At 40.0% G+C, this 23,731-nt stretch overlaps 1 protein-coding gene across 19 annotated transcripts in view; it reads left to right on the forward strand.

Annotated features, from left to right (window-relative positions):
• Positions 1 to 23,731, forward strand: part of DLGAP1 (DLG associated protein 1) — a gene marked incomplete at both ends in the record, with an annotated part of 338,395 nt that overhangs the window by 217,668 nt on the left and 96,996 nt on the right. For 10 of the 19 annotated variants that reach the window (XM_084252591.1, XM_084252580.1, XM_084252593.1 and 7 more), the window contains one exon: positions 18,735 to 18,764. The exons of the other annotated variants lie outside the window; for them this stretch is intronic. In XM_084252591.1, the coding sequence (XP_084108717.1) occupies positions 18,735 to 18,764 (30 nt within the window). The remainder of the gene's footprint in view (positions 1 to 18,734; positions 18,765 to 23,731) is intronic. 19 annotated transcript variants of the gene reach the window in all.

Raw genomic sequence — 23,731 nt, forward strand, 5'->3', positions numbered from 1 at the left:
CATTTTCCCTTCAACTTCTTTGTTACTTTTGACCATTCCCTTATAATCTTCTTTTGTAATCACACTTTTAGACAAAGACATAGGTCTGTTTAATAGCAATTGTGATTACCATCTCTCTCTCTTTTTTTTTTTTAAGAATTATTTATTTATGCATACAAGAGCTGGGGTACAGGCCAGAGGTACAAGGATGAGAGGATTCACCAGAGACAGAGTGGGGAACAGATCAGGTAGATCAACTGAAATACACTGCTGAGGGGAGCAGTGGTGAGCCAGGAAATGTCTGCTGTGCCATGTGGGCAGCTCCCTGACTGGGGATCGAACTCGTGCTGCAGCAGCTGAGGACAGCTTCACAGGTTGAGTCTTAACCCCTTGCACCATCAGGGAGGCCCTGATTACCATCTCTCTTGATGTGTTATCTTAAACCAAAAATAAAGTGTGTTGGATTTAATATGAGAAACAAAATACATTAAGAGCCAGATTACTCTTTTTGAAATGGAGACTTTAGGAGGGATCAGAACCAATTGCTTGTGTTATGAAAAGGTATAAAGGTGGTGTAAAAAGGCCAGGTATGCCTTTTTAATTAAAACACATGTGCACTCAGTGAGCAAACCGGATATTAATTAGGCTACCACCTTTTACTTCCAGTATTGAATTTCAACATTAATTATATTCGTACCATGTGAAAAGTGCTAAATGAGAACCAAGAAAGGAAGTAAAATGCGTGACCTCTTTACCTCTGATCCAAGGAATTTGGAATGTAGGAGATATCTTGCCTGGACATGAACCCAAATTGAGTTCTTGAACCCAAATTGAGAGATAAGCCAACCCTTTGTCTTTGTCCATGTGGGCTACCATAGCAAAATATGACAGACTGAGTGGCCAATGAACAACAATTTCATTTCTCAATCTTCTGGGAGCAGAGATCGGAGATCAGCATACCCTATATGACTACTTTCATGCTGGTGAGGGCCTGCTCCCCATTCATAAACAACCTCACATGTAATCTCACATGGCAGAAGGGCCAAGGGAGCGCTCTCAGGTCTCTTATATAAGGACACTGGTCACCCCAGTGCCTGGTACCCGGCAGCGTTCAATGAATACAATGATGGGGATGATGGCAGTGTTAGACTTGCTGGCAGTGATAAAAGTGATTGTGGCGGTGTTCTGCTCTTCATCATAACAGCCATTCACAACTAGCAGTAGTTACTACAATATCTACTTACTGTAATAGGTCTCTATTTATGAGTATCCTATAAATAAGGATTTTCCATCAAGTGGCACTTCTAAAGAACAGCAGTATAAGATAACCAATGGAAGCACTGCTCTAGTGGAATCCACCAGCCACAGAGAAATATAAAGAATTATAATGTCGTGTACTGAGAATCAAAACAGACATACGCCAAATGTTCAAGGAATGCAGTAGAGTGGTAGGTTTGTGCCTAAAGATAATTGGAAAAGCTTCATTATAAATGGCAATAAGTTGAACCCAGAAGTGAAAAGAAATTGCTCACATAGAAAATTAGGGAAGGATTTCCAGGCCAACCAGGTAACACATGCAGAAGAGGAGAGGCACAGAAGTACGTGGTGTGGTGAGGAAAGAGTGATGCCAAAGAACATGGTACACAGGGGAGGTGATGGAAGAAGAGGTTGGATCTCAACTGAGAATCACCTTAAACTTTATCTTTAGGCACCAAGTACTATTACATTTTCTTAGGTAGGAAGTAATATGTTATCTTAGAAAAGTTATATGAGGAAAATAAATTAAAGAGGAAAAAGAATGAAGACAGAAAGATCCACTGGAATACAGATAGATTCAAGGAAGAGGACATAGGACTTGCTATGGGGTGTCCATAGGCATGCCATTGGGGAGCAAGAGTAGAAAACAGGTATGAGACCCCACCAGGAAGACAGTGAAGAAGCAGGAGCTACAGAAAAGGGGTGGGCTTGAAGTAGATACCTCCCAGCGTCACTGCATTTAACCTGCCCTGATGTAGGAGGTGAGGCTGCCATAATATTGATAAGCCACTGATATTAAGCCAAGAAAATGAGAACATGATGACTTCAAAAGGAATACAGAATAAGAACTAGTATTTAGTTTCAAGTGATCTCAAAGTCTTATAGATACCTTTGTATTACTTAGTTCTTATTAATTTTTAAGGATAGAAAGGTAGAAGTCCATGAGTAAATTCTTTATTATTATTTTTGTTGCTGCTTCTGCTGTTATTATTCTAGTATTATTGAAAAATAATTGACATATGTCACTATATGTGTTCAAGGCATACAGCATAATGGTTTGATTTACATACATTGTGAAATAACTACCACCACAGGCTCAACTAACATCCATCTTCAAAAACACATATACTTGGTTGTCTCCAGCCCCTGGCAGAGTAAGCAGAGGATCCCTGCTTGTGTTTTAAAGCAGGGATTGTAGTTTAAAGTGGAGAAATGATAGTAGTTTAAAGTGGAGAAATGATAGTAATAACTTATTCCCATGTAACACTGATTTTACTCTTGCAAATTTTTGATAATTTGTGTATCTCTCAAATCATCAATGAGTTGAATAAATGACATTTTTTTGCCCAATAAAAATTCTGGAAAAATCTAGAATCTTCAGAATTTATTATTTTTATTAGAAAAAAAATCAAAACGTTAAATTTCCCAAGCTGCTGACTGAATGTCAAATTCATATTTTTATCCTGAACAAAATATACCTCATTGTAGACAATTCCGAAGACAAAAAACGTCAAATTCATAAATAACAGAAACTGTGAAGGGCTTTGCTGACAATTGGAATGATTTGGATTCTGTAAGTGAAATAGGAGATATTTCTGGGTTTAGCAAATGGATCTTGGTTATTGAAGGATTATTCTTGTTGCTTTGCTGGGAATACACAGTATGGAAGTAAGGATAAAAACACTTACGGTTATTTCTTTAACACAGATCCTGAAAAATGGAAAATAGAATTACTTCATTAAGACTTACTTTATTAAGACTTACATTCTTTTACAGACTATAGTCCATTATCTATGCATGAGTATGTGTGGGAGAAAATATTTGCTTAGGGTGTTGGTTTTTAGAGAGTTCAAGTTCAAAATCTGATTTTTGCCTTTATGAAGAAAACTTAGTTTCCATAACATGGTTATCATTTCTACTCAACTACACTCAAGTTGGAAAGCAAGGATTGCCAATTCAAGAGTCAGAGAGAATTAAGAATTCCTCCCCTTACATAACAAGCATTAACTGAGCACATACTGTGTACTAGGCACTGGCTGCTCCTGAGAACACAACAGTAGGCTCTACCCTGATTTCAAAGAGAAGATAATCTGAGACTTTTTTACTTTGAAATGTTTATGTATGGTTACAAGTTCTATAAAGAAAGGGGGGAAAATGAGTATTAGGGTCCAAAATAACCATGAAGTGTGTGCTCAAGGAAAATTGATTGTCTCTTTCCTCAAGGAAATCTTCCTTTGATTCCAGGTGAAGAAACAGCAAAGAGCAAAGGGCAAAGTGAACTAAAAGAAACCTAGTAACACTGGAACAGAGAGACTGGGGAGAGGGGAGCAGGGAGGAAGAAGACAGTGTGAGAGTGACCCAAGACAAAACAAGTCATGATAATCCAGAATATTGTCCATTATGTAAAGGAGTATGAGAGTTCAGCAAAAACAACAGTAGACTGTCAAAAGCTTTCAGCCAAGGTTCAAACAGCTTAACCTTTCAGATGTTCTTTAAAAAAAAAAAAAAGCCTAATTACTTGACCTTCATATCAATGACCTTAGTTATGAAAAATTTAATACAGCGACCATTTCACTTACCTGATAGCTGTCAGATACTAATTTCAGGATATGGTTAATACAAGGATATATAATCAGAATTGTTATTTACATTTAGAGACATCGGGATAGAAATTATTTAATATTTTCTCCTAAGCATAACTCAGTGTCATGCTTGATTGCACTTGTAGAAATTATTCCCTGAATTTTGGCTTTAGGCTTAGAGAATGAGAGTCAACATTTTTGGAAATCATTTGCCAAATGAAAATGTAAACCTCTTAGATGAATTGCTTTCTTCAGGGAGAATATCGCACTCATGTAAAGATTTAGCTGACAAGTCACAAAAAAAGTAATTTGGGGCATAAATGGAAGAAACAGCTGTTCAGGAAGTTATTAGCTGCCAGGTTTGCTTGGTATGCAGTGGAATTCCCAGGAAGCCAGAGTGTGTCCTGCCAGCCCATTCAGCAACTTGATAATTACATGCCTTTCAAAATCTCATTAGAGGGTCCAATTTTATAAGTTTCATCTCCTCTTGAAGAATAATATATATTTCCAGATTCCCACAGGATGTATAATTTTGCACCATTGTTTGTGGCTATTACTCCCATTTATCTCTCTAGTCATCCACTGTATTCCATTTTGTGTAAGCCTTAATATGACTTGCACACATTCAAAATGCCATTCCAAGTTACACTTCAAAAGGCAAAAGGATCTCACTTTATCTTATTTCAAGAATGTTTTAGCTTGCTTAATAGTGTCTACTTTTTTCATCATACATATGCAAAATTTTAAAGATGCAGTGCAAACTAAGAAAATATTTAGAGGATTTGGTAATCCTAATACTGTGTTGTCTTATCTTAAAGATTGGAATTGTATGTTTAGTGAATATTTATTTCTATTTAACAAACACTATGTATTATCAGTATTTGTCAGCCAGTGTTCAAAAATGCCCTATAAATATTAACATACCAAATATACAGTAGAACATAGAATGTTCTATTTCTGATTTTTGACAGGTTTAAGTTTGCCACAGTTTCTTAAACAGGATTTCCTGGTGCAACATGCCAAACTAGTTCTGAGGAACAGATTAAAGACTTAGCATAGTGGAGTCCAATGTTTGGCCAAAGTCATATGGGAAAGTATCTGGGAAGTAAAACTTTCCCTCTACCCTCTCAAGTTATTTTACTGAAACCTGTAAATTGAACTGACACAAGATAGATCAGCAAGAACAAAGATAGATTCTTATTCAATATATAGGAGTTCATATATATATTGGAGTTTTGCAAACAATGGTGCAAAATTATACATCCTGTGGGAATCTGAAAATATGACTTGGGGGCCTCCCCGGTGGCACAGAGGTTGAGCGCTGGGTTGCGAAGCTGCCCGCAGCCTCTGCAGCGCCGGTTCAATCCCTGGCTGCTCCCCAGCCACCGGAGGAGGGTCCCACATGGCAGCGCAGACCTCTCCTGCCGCCCGCTGCTCCGCTCAGCAATGTACTTCGGTCCTTCTGCCTGCTCTGCTCCCCGCTCTGGCTCTAGTGGATTCTCTCACCTGCCCATGCTTCTGACTGTACCCAGTGCTTGTATAAATAAATAAATAAATCTTTCAAAAAAAAAATGACTTGGGGGCAGTTATAATATGAGACTTACGTACCAGCTTAATAAAAGGGGAGGGAGAGAAAGCCACTTCCAAGTGACATTTAGCTAAAATAAAGGTACTCTTAGGACAATAGATGAGAGATATGACAGTTCCGTGGCACAGTCTGTTTAGATATGATAACATAAGTTAAAAAAAAAAGATATAGTAACATTTCCCTGGTTGCAGAAACTCCTGGGGAGTAGATTTATGACAGTTGAGTTCTTTTGGAAAGCTCTACTTTTAGGTAGGTAAAGGAGTTCAAGGGGAAGGGTGGGGAAGTATATTCTCAAATTTCTGAGCTCAGAATCATTTGATGCCATGGTTGTGTATTCATTCAAGGGAACAGGACTACCCATGACCCCTACTCCTAGTGGCCATTCAGGCACTGCGCTAGCCCTGAGGGTGGAGCTCTGTACTGGAATGAAACAAGGATGGGCCCTCTCAGGCTCCTACATGCCCTCTGACATCCAGTTATGTTAGTCTGCAGGAGTCAGAAATGTGCTTAACTCCATGTTTGCACTGGGGCCAGCCTCAACAATAAGACTAGCACTGGAGAAACCCCCTACCTGGAACATACCTTGTATTGGGAGGTTTTCATAATGTTTCTGAGAATGAATTCGACAAAGAACCTCTTTCAACAATCCAGAATTTTTTTTATTACCCTTAGTCTACCACAGTGAGAAACACACACATGGTAAGTGTTCAATAACAAGTACTTACAGAACCTTTCCTAAGTACCCTACTTGCCTGGCAGGGGAACCAGCAGGATCACAAAGGTGGTTTCCCAGGGCAAGGCTATATCCCATTGCACCTCGGGAATTCTGACCGCCGTGATTTCCCTAAATGTGGGAAACTCCACCGCATAATTTGTGGTAGTGGGAACTATATTTGTGCTCTCCCCTGGACCAAAAAAAAAAAAAAAAAAGAATTTTTACTAGGTAGAAGAGAGATAGTAACTAGTAGCATCCTCATTTTGACCATGGAAAAAACTGACATACAGAAAATTTAGTGACTTTTCCAAGATCAAATGCTTGGTAAGTGCTATGGTCAATATTTGTGCATATTCAGTTTGGTTTCAAATTCAAGTTCATAAGAACATAGTGTCCAGCCTTCTTCTTGAAAAGTTTTGTTCTAATTCAATAAAAACATAGCAAGTGACTTCAAGAAGCTCTTATCAATATTGTATCTAAAAAGCAATATTTGGGCCTCCTTGGTGGTCTGGGTGTTAAGTCTCATTGCTATCACCTTTATGATTTCAATCCCCAGCCAGGGAGCTAACCCACATGGCACAGCAGACGTTCTCAGTTTCGCCTGCTGCTCCCCTCAGCAGTGTGTTTCAGTAGATCCACCTGTTCTGCCCCCCATTCTGTCAGGTGAATCCTTTTACTCCCCCCACACACACACAAACACCTCTGGCCTATACCCCGTTTCTTCTATGCAAAACTAAAATAAATAAGAATTAGAAAATTATAAATAAAAAAGTAATCTTGCTAATCATATCAGCCTCTTGACCCATCCTAATTCAACAGATTCTTCAGATCTGGTCATTTCTTCTGTCCTAAGATGATATCGTAAGCAGGCAGAATAACACTGTCCACATTAAACATAAGTGAGGCTAACCCTCGATTCATAATTTAAGTTCCTTTACAGTCTGTCCCTCAATACACATCTATCATTATAAACCCCAGTGTTTCATACTCACTTGTTACTCAGCTCAGGGTTAATGACCTGAAGTCAATTTGCCACAGTATCTGCAACAACCCCAGTCAGAAGCTTTACACTTACTCTTAGAAATATCCATCCCAAAGAAATTTGTAATTGAGTTGCTGAGGGAGCAGGGGTTCATTTAGAGAAGAAGTGGAAGATAGAGTTTGAGTAGCTTCAAAAGTTCCTAGCTTATTAGACTAAAGGTATTTCAGCTTTAGGGTGTTCAGCATTTGGACATGGTGCCTGCACAGTTTCAGGGGGTCAGTGACTCCCGAGTCTCCTCCAAGATCATGTTATCCTCCCTCCAGCTCTGTTACCATATTGACTTTCACTTGAATAGGGTGCATATTTGATCCTTTTGTGAACAGCACATTATATGCAACCAGAAAGCAACACATTTTTGTTGAACACATACCATCTTCCAGGTACTGTGTTGCTCACGGTGGATGCAAAGGTAAATCAGGTATAAGGTCCACTTTCAAGTTTCCAGCAGTGAGATAAGCATGAAGGCTGAATGAGTCATCAAATGCAGAGAAGTCAGGAAAGGTTTTTCAGTGCAGGAGATATTTTGAGCTGGTTCTGATAAATGGAAAAGTGTACCAGCAGCCCCTCCCATGACCATTTATTATTGTATATAATTAAAATTTGACAGATCAGACTGATTTCTAATTAGATTTCCTTTTCGGGCTACTTGAAAATCTCAGGAGATTCTACTGAGGGGAGAGACGGGAAGATTCTACATATCAAAATTTCATTCCATAACTTGTCAGATGAGTTCTATATTTGAAGTTTAAAATTGTATGTCAGATTAAGGCTAGAAGCTGCATCCTTGCACAACATTGATTGGATGCTTTGAACTTTGTATGTTATGGTGCAAAGCAGCATGCAAACGCCAGGGGGCAATGCAGTCCCACTGAAAAATCAGAGGAACTGCTCTGTAGGTCTCCTTTTAATTAAAAACATGCACCGCATCGTGTTGCAAAGGTGGTATTCCTAAGAGGTTGCTAAGGAAGAAAAAGTGTAGAAATCCTTTCTTTGAAAGTTTCCTGAATCACTCTCATAATTGCATCTGAGCACAGCGGAACATTTTGCGATATTATTTGCAAAAGTATTGCTTTTCGTTTTCTTTCAAGATAATTGCCTGCTCTTTCCAGTTCTCTACCTAAGGAATGGTCATGCTATCCAACTCCCAGTTAGGCTGAACCATTGTTGGGTTCTGCGGCATCCTCTGCCCAACCGTTGACTCTCCCTCCCTCTCGCCCATTCAGTGCATCCAGCTGCCTCTTTGGCTGGAGCTGCGACTCCTTTTAAGGTAATTCCAGTCCCGGCCTGTTTTTTGTTTCCAACTCAGCAGCCGCCAGGTGTCTGCCCTCCCTTAACCCCCAAGGATGAGAGATCAAAGGTGTGCCTACATCTGCCTCCTGCCCAACTCTTTAATCTGCTACATGTTCAAAAGGGACAAGCGCGGTATTGTACACTTAGGGAGGGAGGGCAAATCAGAGACATGGAGATGGGCAAAGTCCCAGAATATGTGAACTCCTGAAAATGATGTGGAATATGGCTGTGTGCACAGTAACCCTGCCATTCTGGGAGAGTTTTCTTTTTAAAAGAGAAAGGATAGTATGGTAAATAGAGAGCTTCCTTTCTCCAGTGGGAGAACCCATTTCATGAAACACTATACATGTACCCATTTGGAAACTACTGTTCAGAGAACTAGACGGTGGTTAAAAAAATACTTTTTTAAATTATGAAATGGAAATGATAAGGACATTTATAAAGACATGGATTATTTTCACTTACAGCAAAAAAAAAAAAAGACTGTAGACTTAGCATGCAGAAAACTTTAAGAAAGACTATTTCTATGAATCATCTATTTTCTACATCCACGGGTCTAAATAAGAAGGGAAATGCATTTTTTAATAATATAATGCAATTAGAAAATAAGAAAACAATTCTTGGAATAGTGGTTCCAAAAGATACGGAATCTTTACCTAGACATTAGAGTTCATGTGCAGGTATTTTTTTCCTGCAGATTTAGATGAGGAGTAGGGTAAAAAAAAAAAAAGTTCACAATCTAATAAGAAATTACTTCTAAACCTAAATTTATTTTTTTTAAGATTTATTTATTTATGCATACAAGAGTTGGTGTACAGGCCAGAGGTGCAGAGGAGGGAGGGTGAGAGGATTCACCAGAGGCAGAGTGGGGAACAGAACAGGAAGACTGACTGAAATACACTGCTGAGGGGAGCAAGGCGGGAGAGGTCTGTTGCACCATGTGGGTTGCTCCTTGGTAGGCCCAGGATCAAACTCTTGCTGCAGAGGCTGCAGATTGCTTCACAGTGCAGTGCTTAACCCCTTGCGCCACCAGGGAGGTCCTCTAAACCTAAATTTAGAAGAAAACTTAAATAATCTGAACCCCCACGACGTTCTTCATCTTCTCAGTTAAGCTGCTTGATTTTCACCAAAGACATAGTGTGAATGGCACTGAATTTTTTCTCTGTACTCCTGTGCCCACACGTGCCAAGAAGCAATCTTCCCCTTTCCCTCTCCCCTGCACAAGAGCTACCAAAGGAACTTCAGCGACTTTAATGGTGCACAGCAACTGTGTTTTCACAGACAGTAGCAAAGCAGGAGTAGTGGTCAAATTTTAAGTCCTCCTGTCTTTTCCCAGCTACAATGACTTTGAATCCAAATGTTCACAGTGAGTAAGAGAGGAGAATAGTGGTACAGTTATTACAGACTATGGTGAGGAGGGAGCACTTATCAGCTGCATCAAATATTTCATTCATGTGCTTAACAAATATTTATTCACACTTACTATGTCCAGACACATTGCTGGAGCCTTGCTCTCTGTTCTCATGGCGTTTACCATCCACAGGTAAATGGATGACATTAATGAAATAATCAAGGATAATTACTCTGAAAAAAAAAATAATACAGCTCTGTGGGAGAATCTACTGTAACAAAGCAACTGATCTGGGAAATCAGGGAGAATTTTTTGAGAAAGTCCTCAAAAGCTGAGGATCTTCCAAGGCAACTCAGAGCTCCCGGAGAGGGTGTCCAAGACTGAGGAAGTCTTCAGATGTGGGGCCAGAAGATGGCAAGGTCACTCTCTCCATAATCCATGGGTTATAGCCATGGAGTCCCTGGGAATTAAGGGGATTAGGATTAACAGAGATACCACCTCTCAATAGGAATAGTTTCAAATAATTTGTAACCATTTTTAGTCAGTAATGGTTCCTTCTCTGGACACAAATTATTTACATTACTCTGTAAGGCGAAATACACTCAGTCCAAAAATCTCATCTCATTCTGGCATTGAGCTCAATTTTGATGTCCAGGTTATGCCATCTAAATAAGGTTCAGGGCCTCCCTGGTGGCCCATGGGTTAAGCCTTAGTGCTATCAAGCTATCAGCAACCACTGCAGCATGAGTTTGATCCTCAGTCAAGGACCTAACCCACACGGTTCAGCAGACCTCTCCTGTCTCGCCCGCTGCTCCCCTCAGCAGTGTATTTCAGTCAGTCTGCCTGTTCTGTTCCCGACTCTGTCTCTGGTGAATCCTTTTACCCCCTGCACGTCTGGCCTACATTCCATTTCTGGAATGCGTAAATAAATAAAATAAATCTTAAAAAAAAAAATAAATTTCAAGTGCCAAGGAAATACTAGTTTTTATTATAATTTCTCTTTTTTTAAGATTTATTTATTTATGCATTCATTTATTTATGCAAGAGCTGGGGTACAGGCCAGAGATGAGGGGGGGGGAGATGCAACTCTTACCTCAGAGGCTGCGGATAGCTTCATAGTGTGGTGCTTACCCCCTTGCGCCAACAGGGAGGCCCACAATTTCTCTTTATAAGAAGACCTGTAAGCTAAAATGAAAAGGTATCTGCATACCACACACCCAACATACACTGACAATAAAGATGAAATCAATGCAATTCAAAGAGTGGAGGAAAAGGAGACACAGCAATCACTGGTACAAGCAACTCTGAAGTGTACACGAGGCAGGTTCCTTGATGGAAGGCTTCTGGCCCTATTGCCTGGAAATGATTCTCTGCAGCTCTGTCTCCACCACCCAACTCTTCATTGCACCTTCTGAATTACCCTGTTTCCATAATACCTTAGCTACTGGTTGCTGCAGCAAAGTACCACAGAATGAATGACTTAAATAATAGGCTTTTATTATTCACAATTCTGAAGGTTGAAAGTCTGTAACCAAGAGACCACCATCTCAGGTTCTAGTGAGAGCTCTCCTTCTGTCTTGCACACCTTCTTCTGTATGCTCACATGATCTCTGCTCAGTGCGTGTGTAGACAGGAGAGTGGTATCTCTCTCTTCTCACAAAGGCATTAATTGCATCATGAGAATCCCACCCACATGCTCTCATCTAAACCAAAGTCCCCATCTCTAAGTACCCATCATATTAGAAGTTAGTTAGGGCTTCAGTATATAAATGGGGGCGGAGGGGGTCACAATTCAGTTCAAGGCACATGAAAAATGTCATTACAACTAAATAAACTTCTTAGCCTATTACCTATCCAAAGAAGTGGAAACCCTCAGACCTCTTTCACTTTGAACTGCCTCTACCATTTTTGTCCAAGCTGATGATGTGTACAGTAATACACTTCTCTTGAAATCTTTGTAAGCTTACTATGAATCTTCCTACTCTGCACTCCATTAGACAAGATATACCTCCATATTCTTTTCAAGACAGGCCCTTGTTAGTTCTGGACTCAGAGTCAGAATGTTGTGAGACAGTCTCCTTAAGATTCATGAAAGTCTTTTTTTTTTCTGTACAATTAAATCTTTCTGAAGTCACAAAAATGGTTCTTTAGAGTCACACCCTTGAAATTATCTCTACCCTCAATCAGCTTCTTACTTTGAAAGACTTTTGCCTTTGAAAAGGCTAGGAATGTGAAACCCCTCTCTCTCTTTTAAATCCACAAGCACTGGCTTTTTATTTCCTCTAAATTTTGTTTGAAAACTTGATGACTCTTTTTTATTTTTTTTTTAATTTTTTTTTCTTTTATAGAGGCATGTTTTTATTTATTTGTTTGTTTGTTTCGTTTATACATGCACTGGGTATAGTCAGAAGCGCGGGAGGGTGAGAGAATTCACCAGAGCCAGAGCGGGGAGCAGAGCAGGCAGAAGGACCAAAGTACACTGCTGAGGGGAGCAGCGGGCGGCAGGAGAGGTCTGCGCGCCATGTGGGACCCTCCTATGGTGGCCAGGGAGCAGCCGGGAATCGAACCGGCGCTGCAGAGGCTGCGGGCAGCTTCGCAACCCAGCGCTCAACCGCTGCGCCACCGGGGAGGCCCTTGATGACTCTTTTTTAAACCCATCTTTGGCTATGCTTTATCATAAACAATTTTTAAAAATAAACTGGCACTTTAAACATTCTGCCATGAAATGTCCTTACAGAAATCTTTGACTTCACTAGGTATATTTTCTGTTTCTCATGTTACTATAAGTACGAATGTTGTCAAAATTGCTGCCATTATATCGAAAGAATTTCCTTTTCTCCAGTCTCCAAGAACAATTTTCCTCCCTATTCCCCCATGTTTTATCAACAGATTCCTCAAGGTCTTTCAGCCTTCTCCCTCTGCCTAAAGCTTAGGCCAGTTGATATTATCAGAATGTCTACACATGACCTCTCTATCAGAACTACCTCAGGACTGTAATCTGCTGTCTTGGAGTTCCCAGAAGGAATGTTCTCAGAGACAAAAAGGAGAAGCAGGCTGTCTTATGAGGACTTGGACTTAAGAGACACTTGGAAAGCATCATTTCCACTGTACATTAATGGTCCAAGTAATCACATAACTTGCCTAGATTCAAGAAGAAGGCCACAGCCACTGCCTCTCTCTAGGAGATGTATGGAAGAATGTGTGGTCATTTTTAGTCTGCCATGAGTGACATCATGAAGGGTTTTGCAAGTCATGTTAAGGCTTTTGATCTTTCAATTAAGAATAATGAAAAGTCATTTAAAAAATTTAAAGGAGTGAAAGATCACAAAGTTAGACTTGCCTTTTGTTAAGATCACTCCAGCTGCAGTGTTAGAAGGAAGATATTAAAAAACTGAAAGGCTTTTTTTCTAATTTCTCTTTCCCTTTCTGGAGCTTGTCAGACAGATTCATGTTGATTTTGCTATGAAAATGTGGTCTGGGTTGATGACAGTAGAGATAAGAAAAATGAAGATTCCAGAGATTTTTGGCTATCAAATTAATTAGCTAATTTCCTTGAAGTCCATTTAGGACATAATCTTGTCTTCAAATGATTGGTAAACTTACTTGTTGGAGACCTTTTAAACAATATAATCCTAGGGCCTCCCCAGTGGCGCAGGAGTTGAGCACTGTGTTGCGAACGAAGCTGCCCGCAGCCTCTGCAGTGCCGGTTCCATCCCTGGCCACCAGCGAGGGTCCCACATAGCACATAGACCTCTCCTGCCGCCCGCTGCTCCCCTCAGCAGTGTATTTTGTCAGTCTGCCTGTTCTGCTCTCCACTCTGTCTCTGGTGAATTCTCTCACCCTCCCGCGCTTCTGACTGTACCCAGTACTTGTATAAATAAATAAATCTTTTTTAAAAAGAAGTGAACAAATGCAAAAAAAATTTTTTTTTTAATAAACATTATAATCCTAAAACCTAGGCCTCCCTGGTGGCGCAGCGGTTGAGCGCTGGGTTGCGAAGCTCCTCCGCGGCGCCGGTTCGATCCCCGGCTGCTCCTCGGCCACCTGAGGAGGGTCCAACATGGCGCGCAGACCTCTCCTGCCGCCCGCTGCTCCCCTCAGCAGTGTACTTCGGTCCTTCTGCCTGCTCTGCTCCCCGCTCTGGCTCTGGTGAATTCTCTCACCCTCCTGTGCTTCTGACTGTACCCAGTGCATGTATAAACAAAACAAACAAACAAATAAATAAACATGCCTCTATTAAAAAAAACTATTAAAAAATAATAATAATAATCCTAAAACCTAAATATCTACTGCAACTGATATATATTCGTTCCGTATGTCAATATTCACTAACTTCCATGAAGACCAACCTCTGAGTAGAAACAGACAGTGGCAAATAAAATGAAATCTCAGGTCTCTACTCAATAATATCCACAATTAAGATAACAAAATTGATTACATTCTCTGAGAATGATAAAAATCTTCTTTTAGGACACATGAAAACACTTGGTGATGATACCTTATTCATTCAATAAAAATTCATTGAGTATTTACTTTATGCCAGGCACCTGTCCCAGTCAAGGGAGTTATAAGAGCAAGCAAGCAAGGGAGAGCTGCTCTCATTCTTGTTACATTTTAATGAGGATGACAGGTCAAAACAAGGAACCAAATGGTAAATAAATGAGTTAATTTCAAGTAGTGATAATTTCTATTTAAAAAAAGTGAGATGCACAAGCTATTACTGGCACTGTGCTAAGAATAGTCAGACTTTGTTTAATGTTCGTGTCAATGAGCTGTGCTATACAGCCTAGGTGTGTGCAGGCTGTGCCTTGTAGGTTATGTAATTACATCGATGACATTTGCACAATGACCGAAGCACTTAACACAATTCTCAGAATGTTTCCCCTTTGTTAGATGATTCATGACTGTTCAGTAATCAAAGGACTCTCTGAGGAAGTGACATTTTTAAGTAAAATCTGAATAACAGAAATAGTTGACTGTAGAAAGATTTAGCAGGTTGAGAGAGAACATTCAGGCCAGAGGAAACAGCAAGTGCCCTAACAAGCAGGCATAAAAGAATTAGTATCTCAGGCCTCCCTGGTCGTGCAAGGGGTTAAGACACAACCTATGAAGCTGGCTGCAGCCACTGCAGCACAAGTTCGCTCCCTGGCTGGCCAGGGAGCAACCCACATGGCACAGCAGACCTCTCCTGACTCGCCCACTGCTCACCTCAGCAGTGTACTTCAGTCAATCTGCCTGTTCTGTTCCCCACTCTGTCTCTGGTGAATCCTCTCACCCCCCCCCACCCACACCTCTGGCCTGTACCCGAGCTTTTGTATGCATAAATAAATAAATCTTAAAAAAAAAACGGAATTAGCATCTTGGGCCTCCCTGGTGGCACAAGGGATGAGTTCGATCCCTAAACAGGGAGTTAATCCACATGGCACAGCAGACCTCTCCTGTCTCACCCATTGCTCCCCTCAGCAGTATATTTCAGAGGATCATCCTGTTCTGCTCCCCACTCTGTTTCTGGTGAATCCTCTCACCCCCCACACCTCTGGCCTGCACTCCAGCTCTTGTATGCATAAATAAATAAATCTTTTTAAAAAAGAATTAGCATTGCAAAACACAGAGAGAAAGAAACTAAAGTGACCTAAATATCTTGAATAAGAGATAAAGTCAAAACAGATACAGTTGAAGAAATAGAGAAATATACATAAGACCTTGTCATCCAGAGTTAAAATTTTATCGGTATTTCAACAAGAAGATGTTATTGGAGGGTTTAGTAAACCACAGTCATTCATACATTAGCATGAATTACTTTAACCTAATCCTTTTCCTAATAATTATTTTAGCTCAATTGAAATTAATCATTAAAAAGAGGAAGCACATGTATAATAATATTGAAATTGGAGAACTGCTGCAGAAAGCATACCTACTTAGTGATAGGCTCTGACTTATAAAAAGACAATGGGTATAGTCTTCAGGAATCATCTACAAGATTAGGAATTTTGCTACCCTAAAGTTGAGTTGAAGGAAGAACAATTGCTTTTTTTCCCTTATTCTCTTTATTTCATTGTCAAATATTTCAGTAGATTATGAAAAATTAAATGGGGATGGAGAGTGGTAGAATTCATCGTGCGTATATATACATATATGTATGTGCTATGACTTACCCTGAATTCCAGGCAATGTCAATGTCAGCCACTCACCAGATAATGTCTATTGTGTGTCTTGGAAGTCAGCAGTACTATGTGTAGCTTTTCAGCATCAACATCAATCACTTCTCAAACATTTAATTTTTTTAATATCACATTTTAAGATAAGAGAAATATTCCCCCCTCACTCTATAAATTATTGTATAATGTTATTACTAACTAACTAGATTTATCTAACTCTAAACTTTCAGTTCCTTTGCAACATAATGACCTAGCCTATTATAAGAAAAAGTTTGATTTGAAGTTCCAAAACTTAAGAGAATTTCATATGGAGCTAATGAATCACTAATACTTTCATTAAAATAATGTTTATAATTCGAGTTCTAAAATAAGACTTTTGTTTCTTAGTGTGCCTTTTTTTCTCTGACCTTTTTTTTAATGGGCTCCTATCCACCACTGCCCACACCTCCCCTAAGAATTTATTTAGATGTTCTTGTTTTACTTGCACAGACTGTTTTATCCCACTGACTAGAACTTGTCCTTTCATTTGAGTGGCAGTTGCTGATACAATGATTATACACAAAAATAAAAATGAATGAAAAAAAAAATGATGACCTGACCTGGTTCCCAGTGTAAATATTCTACAGTTTGAAAAAGCCAGGATCATTGCTTAGTAAGTCAGTGACTCATGCTTCTTGGCTTCGTTGCCTGACCAAAAGAATGCCAAACCCATCTAAATTGTGTTCCTAGTTGATTGTCATGGACTGTTATTTCCAAGGTGATCTATGTATAGTATACTTTAGCATATGACAGGATTAAGAGGTTTTGAAATTACTGGCAAAATAATAGGCAATGCTATTTGACTTGTTTAATTAAATAATAACCTCTTTTGTGAAAATCTCAGAAAGTATTCTGAAGGTCAAGGTTTTCTTCCCTGCATCTAAGTGGAAAGAAACACCAGTTATGACAATACTAAGCTAGCGCTGCTTCACACTAGTTTGCAAGAGCCCAATGTGACATTTTTAGAACTTTGATGAGGCCACTATTAAAGACAAACATAATTACAAATTAATGATATAGACTTGCAATTAAATAAATTCTATTAAAACCAAAGATTATGAATACTTCAAATGGTTTAGCTCATAATCATTTAACTACATTTTACTCTCCATGTTCTTGAGGCTACTTACATCTGCTGTACTTGTGTAGTGGAAATACTACATAAGTATTGCTATGGCCGATCTCTGCCCACTTCCATGCTCAGTGACATCAAGCTGGTATCTTGAAATAGGCCTGGTAGGAGTATTTAGTAGTGTTAAAGAGGTTTCAATTGAATTGAAATTATTTATAGGAAGGTGAAATTAAGTTAACAATAGATTCTGTAAAAGATGTAATGATGAAAAAATACATTGGGAAACAGCAGACTGAGACACAACTCAGTGAATGATTCTGTCAAATCATGACTGAATTGCTACCAATGAATACAGGAGTTTGGCCAACATCAACAAAAGTATTGTGTAAGACTCAATTGCACATATGAAAACTACAATTAAAAGTGCTGAATGTATTATTATTATTTGCATATTGTATGCTACACATCCTTTATATCAGTAAAATGTATAATAAATACATATACTATATATGCATATTTTTTCCCCTACAGAGTCCCTTGTTAACATTGACCAGACAATACTGCTTCTGTGGGAAAGATGAAATTCAATAGTTAACCTTAACAGCAGCTTTCTCAGGAAATTACAATGGAGAGCAAGTTTGTCTCCTAGTGAACAAAATCTGTTTAAATCAGTATATATTCATGCTGAATTCAATTTGGTTTGTCAGCACTGAAAAGGGTTTTGTTTCCACTTTAAATCTGAAACTCCTCCAGTTTGAAAGAAAAACAGAATTTCAATCAAATGAAACTGTAGACATTTTTGCTCAGGATAAAGTATCACGGCTCACACATAGACTTTGGGGGATATGATTTAATTATTATGAGCATTTACCCAAAAATACTTTTTTAAATCAAATTATGACATCATGTCTAATCATCTTAGGTTAATATTTTCACCTTTAAATTAACTGAAAAGGTGCATGAATAGTCAGTCTGGGGTAATATCTGGTTCCTCCATGAACAATCTGACATCCTTAGGTTGTCCTTTCACTCTCCGACCAGCAGAGGTCAAAACAGTGACACATCAGATCAGAAAATGTCCCCTGACCCAAACACCCTAGAGAAGAAGACCCCAGCTTACACCATGATTTTTATCCACCTGTTACATATTTCATCAGAAACCCTCTCCCAACAAATACAAAATAACTCCTATACATGGTATGAAATTTTAACCACCTGTTATATATTTCATCAGAAACCCTCTCCTAACAAATATCAAATAATCTCTATACATGGTATGAAATAGGAAGTAGTAGAGACTGGTGTCCTGCCAGGTTGGGTTTTGTCAATCCATAATCCAGCACAATAATTTATATAGCCACTCAGACGTGGCCTTTGTTTCATCCCAAAACACATTCAGTGAAAAACTCTCCCAAATGATTCTAGTGGGGAAATGAAGACACCTTGGAGACCTGAAAATTAGATTTTGAGACCTGAAAATTAGAAAAGTCTAATCATAGGACTGACAATGTTTCTTTTTTGAAGTTGATATTTTCTGGTTAAATTCTCAAGATGCAGCAGAAAAAAAAAAATCCAGATCTGAAGCGTGTATATGTTATGAGAAGACTGGAAAAAGTAATTTGGGTCCATTATATAACTGCCACTTTTTGTTTTTATTCAAGGTGTCATAAAACTGAGTTCTGCAGTTGAAGGTACGTTTTTTACAACCACAAAATCAACAATGTTTTTGCTTAAAGGTTGCATAGCGCGGCTTTGTAGCTAGTAAGCTTCTGTGGCAGTGGTGTTTGATGCCATGTTCTAATTGCCAGCTATCACCATTCCATCTGTGTTTCTCCTCATTCTGGTCATTTTATGCCATGAGTCTCTCAACCCTCCATAAGTGGCCTTAACACTGACCCTAGAGGGCAGCATTTAAGAGAGTGAACAAAGAGATGTTTCTATTCCCTGATGTGACTGGCTCAGGTTCAGTGTTCCTTGGAGAGCCTCTTGTCCTCCAGCAGCCTTATTTGTAGTTGGACATTGAGAATTTTCAGGAACCTTTGCCCCCCATTCTTTTACCAAGTCCTTCTTTGGAGTATTTGGTACCTTAGCCCAACATAGCAGGCATGTTCACCTAGGAAATATACAGGCCTGGAGTCCGTAAAACCTCCCGATGAGAAAATTAAGTGAGTAAGGCACTTGCCGATCTCAAATGTACCTTCTTCCTGGCAGTGCAATGCACTACCCAGGAGGTCTTGGGACTACCAGCTTCACTTATTGTGAGTAGTGATTCCCTTTAGTTGGGCTTTGCAGGAGCTGAGAAGAGAAAGGGCAATTTAAAGAGGAAGCTTAGTGGGAGAGAGAAGTAGCAGAGCGTTTTTGCTGAGTAATCCCCAAGAATGTTAAAAACACTGCATTTTCTGCAACAATTCAGTGCTTATTGGTACAAAATTGATCTCCATACCCTTGTAGGATATACCATCCAAAAGCAGAGAATGCAAATTTCTCTTTTTGTGAGTTTCTGTGTTTGTTTTGAGGGATATGTGTATGTGCTCATTTACTGGGAGTTTGTGAGGCATGCTTTGGAGGTTTTTCACACCCCACTTAATTAGGGAATCTTCCTTGGAAAAGGTGGTTGGCTTAAAATAAGGTGAGTCTTCACATTTGAAGGGCACTATGGCTTGGTGGATGGGCAATGCATGGAGGTGGGAGTGGAAAATGCAAGAGTGGTTGGAGTGGTGAGACCATCTGCTGATCTCCATCGAAGGAGCGAGGTGGGCCAGGTCCTGAAGGTTGGAAAGTGAGAAAGGGGTTCAGTAATCTACCCACGGGATTGAAACTCCAAAAGAGGAGAGGGAAGTGGGGAAAAACTCCGTCCCTTCTATGAATTTAATGCCATCGCATTTTTTTTTAAAAAAGGTAAAAATACAGAATTTCTGATGTTCATAGCAGAGAGTATACCACTCTCGAAAGTAAGGAAAGGGCCAGGAGAAGGAGCAGGCAGTGGTACTTCCAGGTGGAAAGAGCACAAAATATTGTCTCCTGGAGCAGCAAGGGCAGTGACTGTGCATGTTTCAGACCTCAGCAAAGCCAAGCAGGGATTCCAGTTCCCGCTGCACAGTAAAATGGAATTTTATTGAGATTGTGCACATCTCTTCCTGCCGAATAAAACATAGGAGACATGGCAACAAAATCAGTAGGGCCATGAGAATGACCTTGCCTGCAGAAACTCCCAGCGTCAAGAGTGCACTGAGTGTCAGTTAATTATCTGTAGAACTCCAGATAGCAGTTGTTCTGCCCTGGGTTGTTTTGATGTTTAATCAAGGAATGACTTTGAAGTCACAGCTTTAAATTGCCTGCTTGGCTTAAGCACAGTATTCCACTTGCAACAAAAGAATGGAAAAACAAAATAATTTTTTTAACATTCAGGAGAACATTAGTTTTAAAACAATTGTTTGCTAGAGGTTACTACTGGGTAGCATGACCTATTTGCACCCGCCAATCAGGTTTCTATTCTCCAGAGAAAGATGAGAGTGAGGGGGAATGAAGACAGGAAGCAAATGACTGTCTGGGGCTTTTTCAGCGGTCTCTTTGTCACTAGGGTTCACAGGAAGTTGTCTGGAGTGGCCGTGGGTCCCCGAGATCAGGCTCACTTCCACAGCTGCGTCAGCATCTTTTGGCAGCTTTTTGGCTGAAGGCTGTAGAAGCTTGAAGGCTTGGGAGCATGTTCTGTTGTAACTGTGTTAGAACTTGTGTGCACAGAGGGCTGTCTGGGGTGCAGTTGTGAGTGGGTGTGTGCGTGCTCAATGCATGCATTCTTGTGCATCTGGAATGTGAGGTTTTGACCAGCATGCTCAGTGCAATGTATGTTTTGGACACTATCTTTTGATTCAAAATCAAACTTCAGATGGTAGTCCTTGTGAACGCTTAGCTAATTCCTGTACTTGCTTTTTTCCATCTGTGGAATATACTCATGACAGCTTCACAGAGCTTATCATGTCAAGGAATGTGCAAATCAGGGGAGGGGATCCACTGCCAGATATGAAACCTATTTCCTTCTCTTTAATTATGGCTCTGTTCTGGAACATCCTAGAGCTCTGAAAATAGCCTTTTTAGAAAGCTGTCTTTTTTCCTTTCCCTTTTCTTCTTTTTAAGGAAAAACAATTGTAGAATTTATGAGTGGACATCAACAAAGGGTCCATTTGCTAATGCCTGTCAAGAAGTTCTGTGCTGCAGATTTGTTCCTTCTCTTTTTCTGAAGCAGGGGTGCCCCCTTCAGCATTTTGCAACTTCATGTAAGGTTTCAAAATCAGCACAAATTGAAAAACCACTATTATCACATTAATGACATGGTTAAAAGTGAAATGTCCTTTGAAAGTCTTTGAATGATACTTAACTACACACCCATGCTTTAGTTGTTTTCCAATGAAGAAAGATATTTAACAAGAAAAAACTGAAGCATGAAAGAAATAATTGCAAAGTTTCACTGGTAACAATAATGACTTCTGGATTCTAAGTGAGACTGATAATCCCAAAATTTGGGAAACTGAGATAAGACAAAAAACATCTAGACAGCAAATTGGGGGAAAGCAGATAGCTGGGGCAACAGCAAGGGGAGAGGAACCATTCATGCAGGAATTTCATGATAGAGTCTTCTAAATATGCCTCTTTAAAGGGATTTTCCCTCTTGAAATTGGAGCAGGGAGAAAGGGACACACATATCCTCAAGGAGAACAGCACACCTGCCTAATCAAAGAGCAGTGAGAACACAGGTCACAGAAAAGCTGAATCATGCTGAGTTCCAACTGCTCTTAAAGAGTGTGGGCAGCTGTTTCTTTCCAGGGAGGAGGGTCCCAGCCTGTCAAAAACTCTGTCCAATGGGCAAGGTTCAGAGTGTAGGGGGGTGGCGTTCAGTCCGGAAGTCAGGAGTGTGAGGGACAAGATGGAGCAGTAGAAGCTGGAGGCCGGCCTTTGCTGAGGATAACGAAGGCCTGTTTCGTGATGAGACTTGCCTCAAAGGTTAATTGTTTATACCTGTGAGTAGGCGAGAATCCAAATACCAGAATAACATCGAATTCTTTTGAAAGCCTCTATGAGGAAATGAAGTTTGGTTTCTTTGGATAAGTTCTGTGTCTTAATAAGTAGGGGCAGATGAGCCTCAATGAAGAAATCTAGCTAACAATATGGTCATCTCTCCCGCTTTGGGTTGTCTCTGCTTGGATGCTGGGGTCTCAGTTAGCACCGGAAGTGACACACCTGAGGGTTAGCAATAAAGCCTCACATGTCCCCTTTAGCAGCTTCGATTTTAAAAACAAAACCTCCCATGAGCAAAAGAAAAACAAAGTGAACCTTTGTTTTCCTTTTTCCTTGTTGTTTCTTCATTTTGTTAGGTATTTTTAAAGAGCCTTATTTCTCCCTGGTAATGACTCATAATCCACAACGCCCTTCAGAGCAGGACACCTAGAACTAGTGTCATGTCCAAGATGGGACTTCTACTCTTCACAGCCTCAGACCCACAAATGAAAGCACTCCTCAAGAACAGGACAAAACAAATAAAATCTTGGCTCAATCTTCGTTCTCACTTTCAAATTCACAATACCCGTGGTTTCATGTCTGGATTATAAATCTATAAAAATAAGACCTGGGTATTTTTTTTAAGATTTATTTATTTATGCATACAAGAACTGGGGTACAGACCAGAAGTGTGTGGGGGGTGAGATGACTCACCAGAGAAAGTGGGGAACAGAACGGGCAGACTGACTGAAATACACTGCTGAGGGGAGCTGCAGGTGGCACAGGAGAGGTCTGCTGCTCCAAATGGGTAGCTCCCTGGCTGCCCGGGGGATCGAACTCATGCTGCAGAGGCTGCAGCTAGCTTCACAGTGCTGTGCTTAACCCCTTTCGCCACCAGGGAGGCCCTGGGTATTTTTTTTTAATATGAAGCTCTGATCTGACTTTCATGTGTAGTAAGGACTGAGATATTTGCTTAAATTCTATTTTCCATAAATTGACATACAATGTATCCAAACACACCTTTCTTAGTCTGTTTGGGTTGCAAGAACAAATTGCCATAGATCAAGTGTCTTAAACAATACAAATTTATTTCTTACAGTCCTGGAGGCTGTAAATCCCACATGAAGACTTCAGAAGATTCAGGGTCTATGAGGGCCTTTTTCTGGGTTGCAGACTACAGTTTCTTATGGTGTCCTCACATAGTAGAATGGGTGAGAGGGCTACCTGGGGTTCCTTTCATAAAGGCACTAATTCCATTCTTCAGAGCTTTGCCCACATGGCCTATTTACCTCCCAAAAGTCCCACTTCCCAACACTGAAACTGGCCAAACTGAAATAAAGGGAATGATCAGGTTCATGAGTTCTCCTGGCATGCTTAAGAATGCAGACCACACAGAAATAAAAAGATTTTATTTATATACTAGAAGAGAGAGAGCTGAGAGAATTTGCAGGCTGACCCACAGCCAGATGGAGTCTGTCCTACCCATAGGTGGTGTCAGCTGAGCAGAGGCCAGGGTACACTCCATAGCCAGCCAAAAAAGAGACCTCGCACTCACATAGTCAGTCTTTTAAATCCAACATGATGGGGCCTCCCTGGTGGCGCAGGGTTTAAAGACACAGCACTATCAATCTATCACCAGCCACTGCAACACAAGTTAGATCCCCGG

This window comes from Talpa europaea (assembly GCF_964194135.1).
Source record: "Talpa europaea genome assembly, chromosome: 13".
Taxonomy (NCBI): Eukaryota; Metazoa; Chordata; class Mammalia; order Eulipotyphla; family Talpidae; genus Talpa; species Talpa europaea.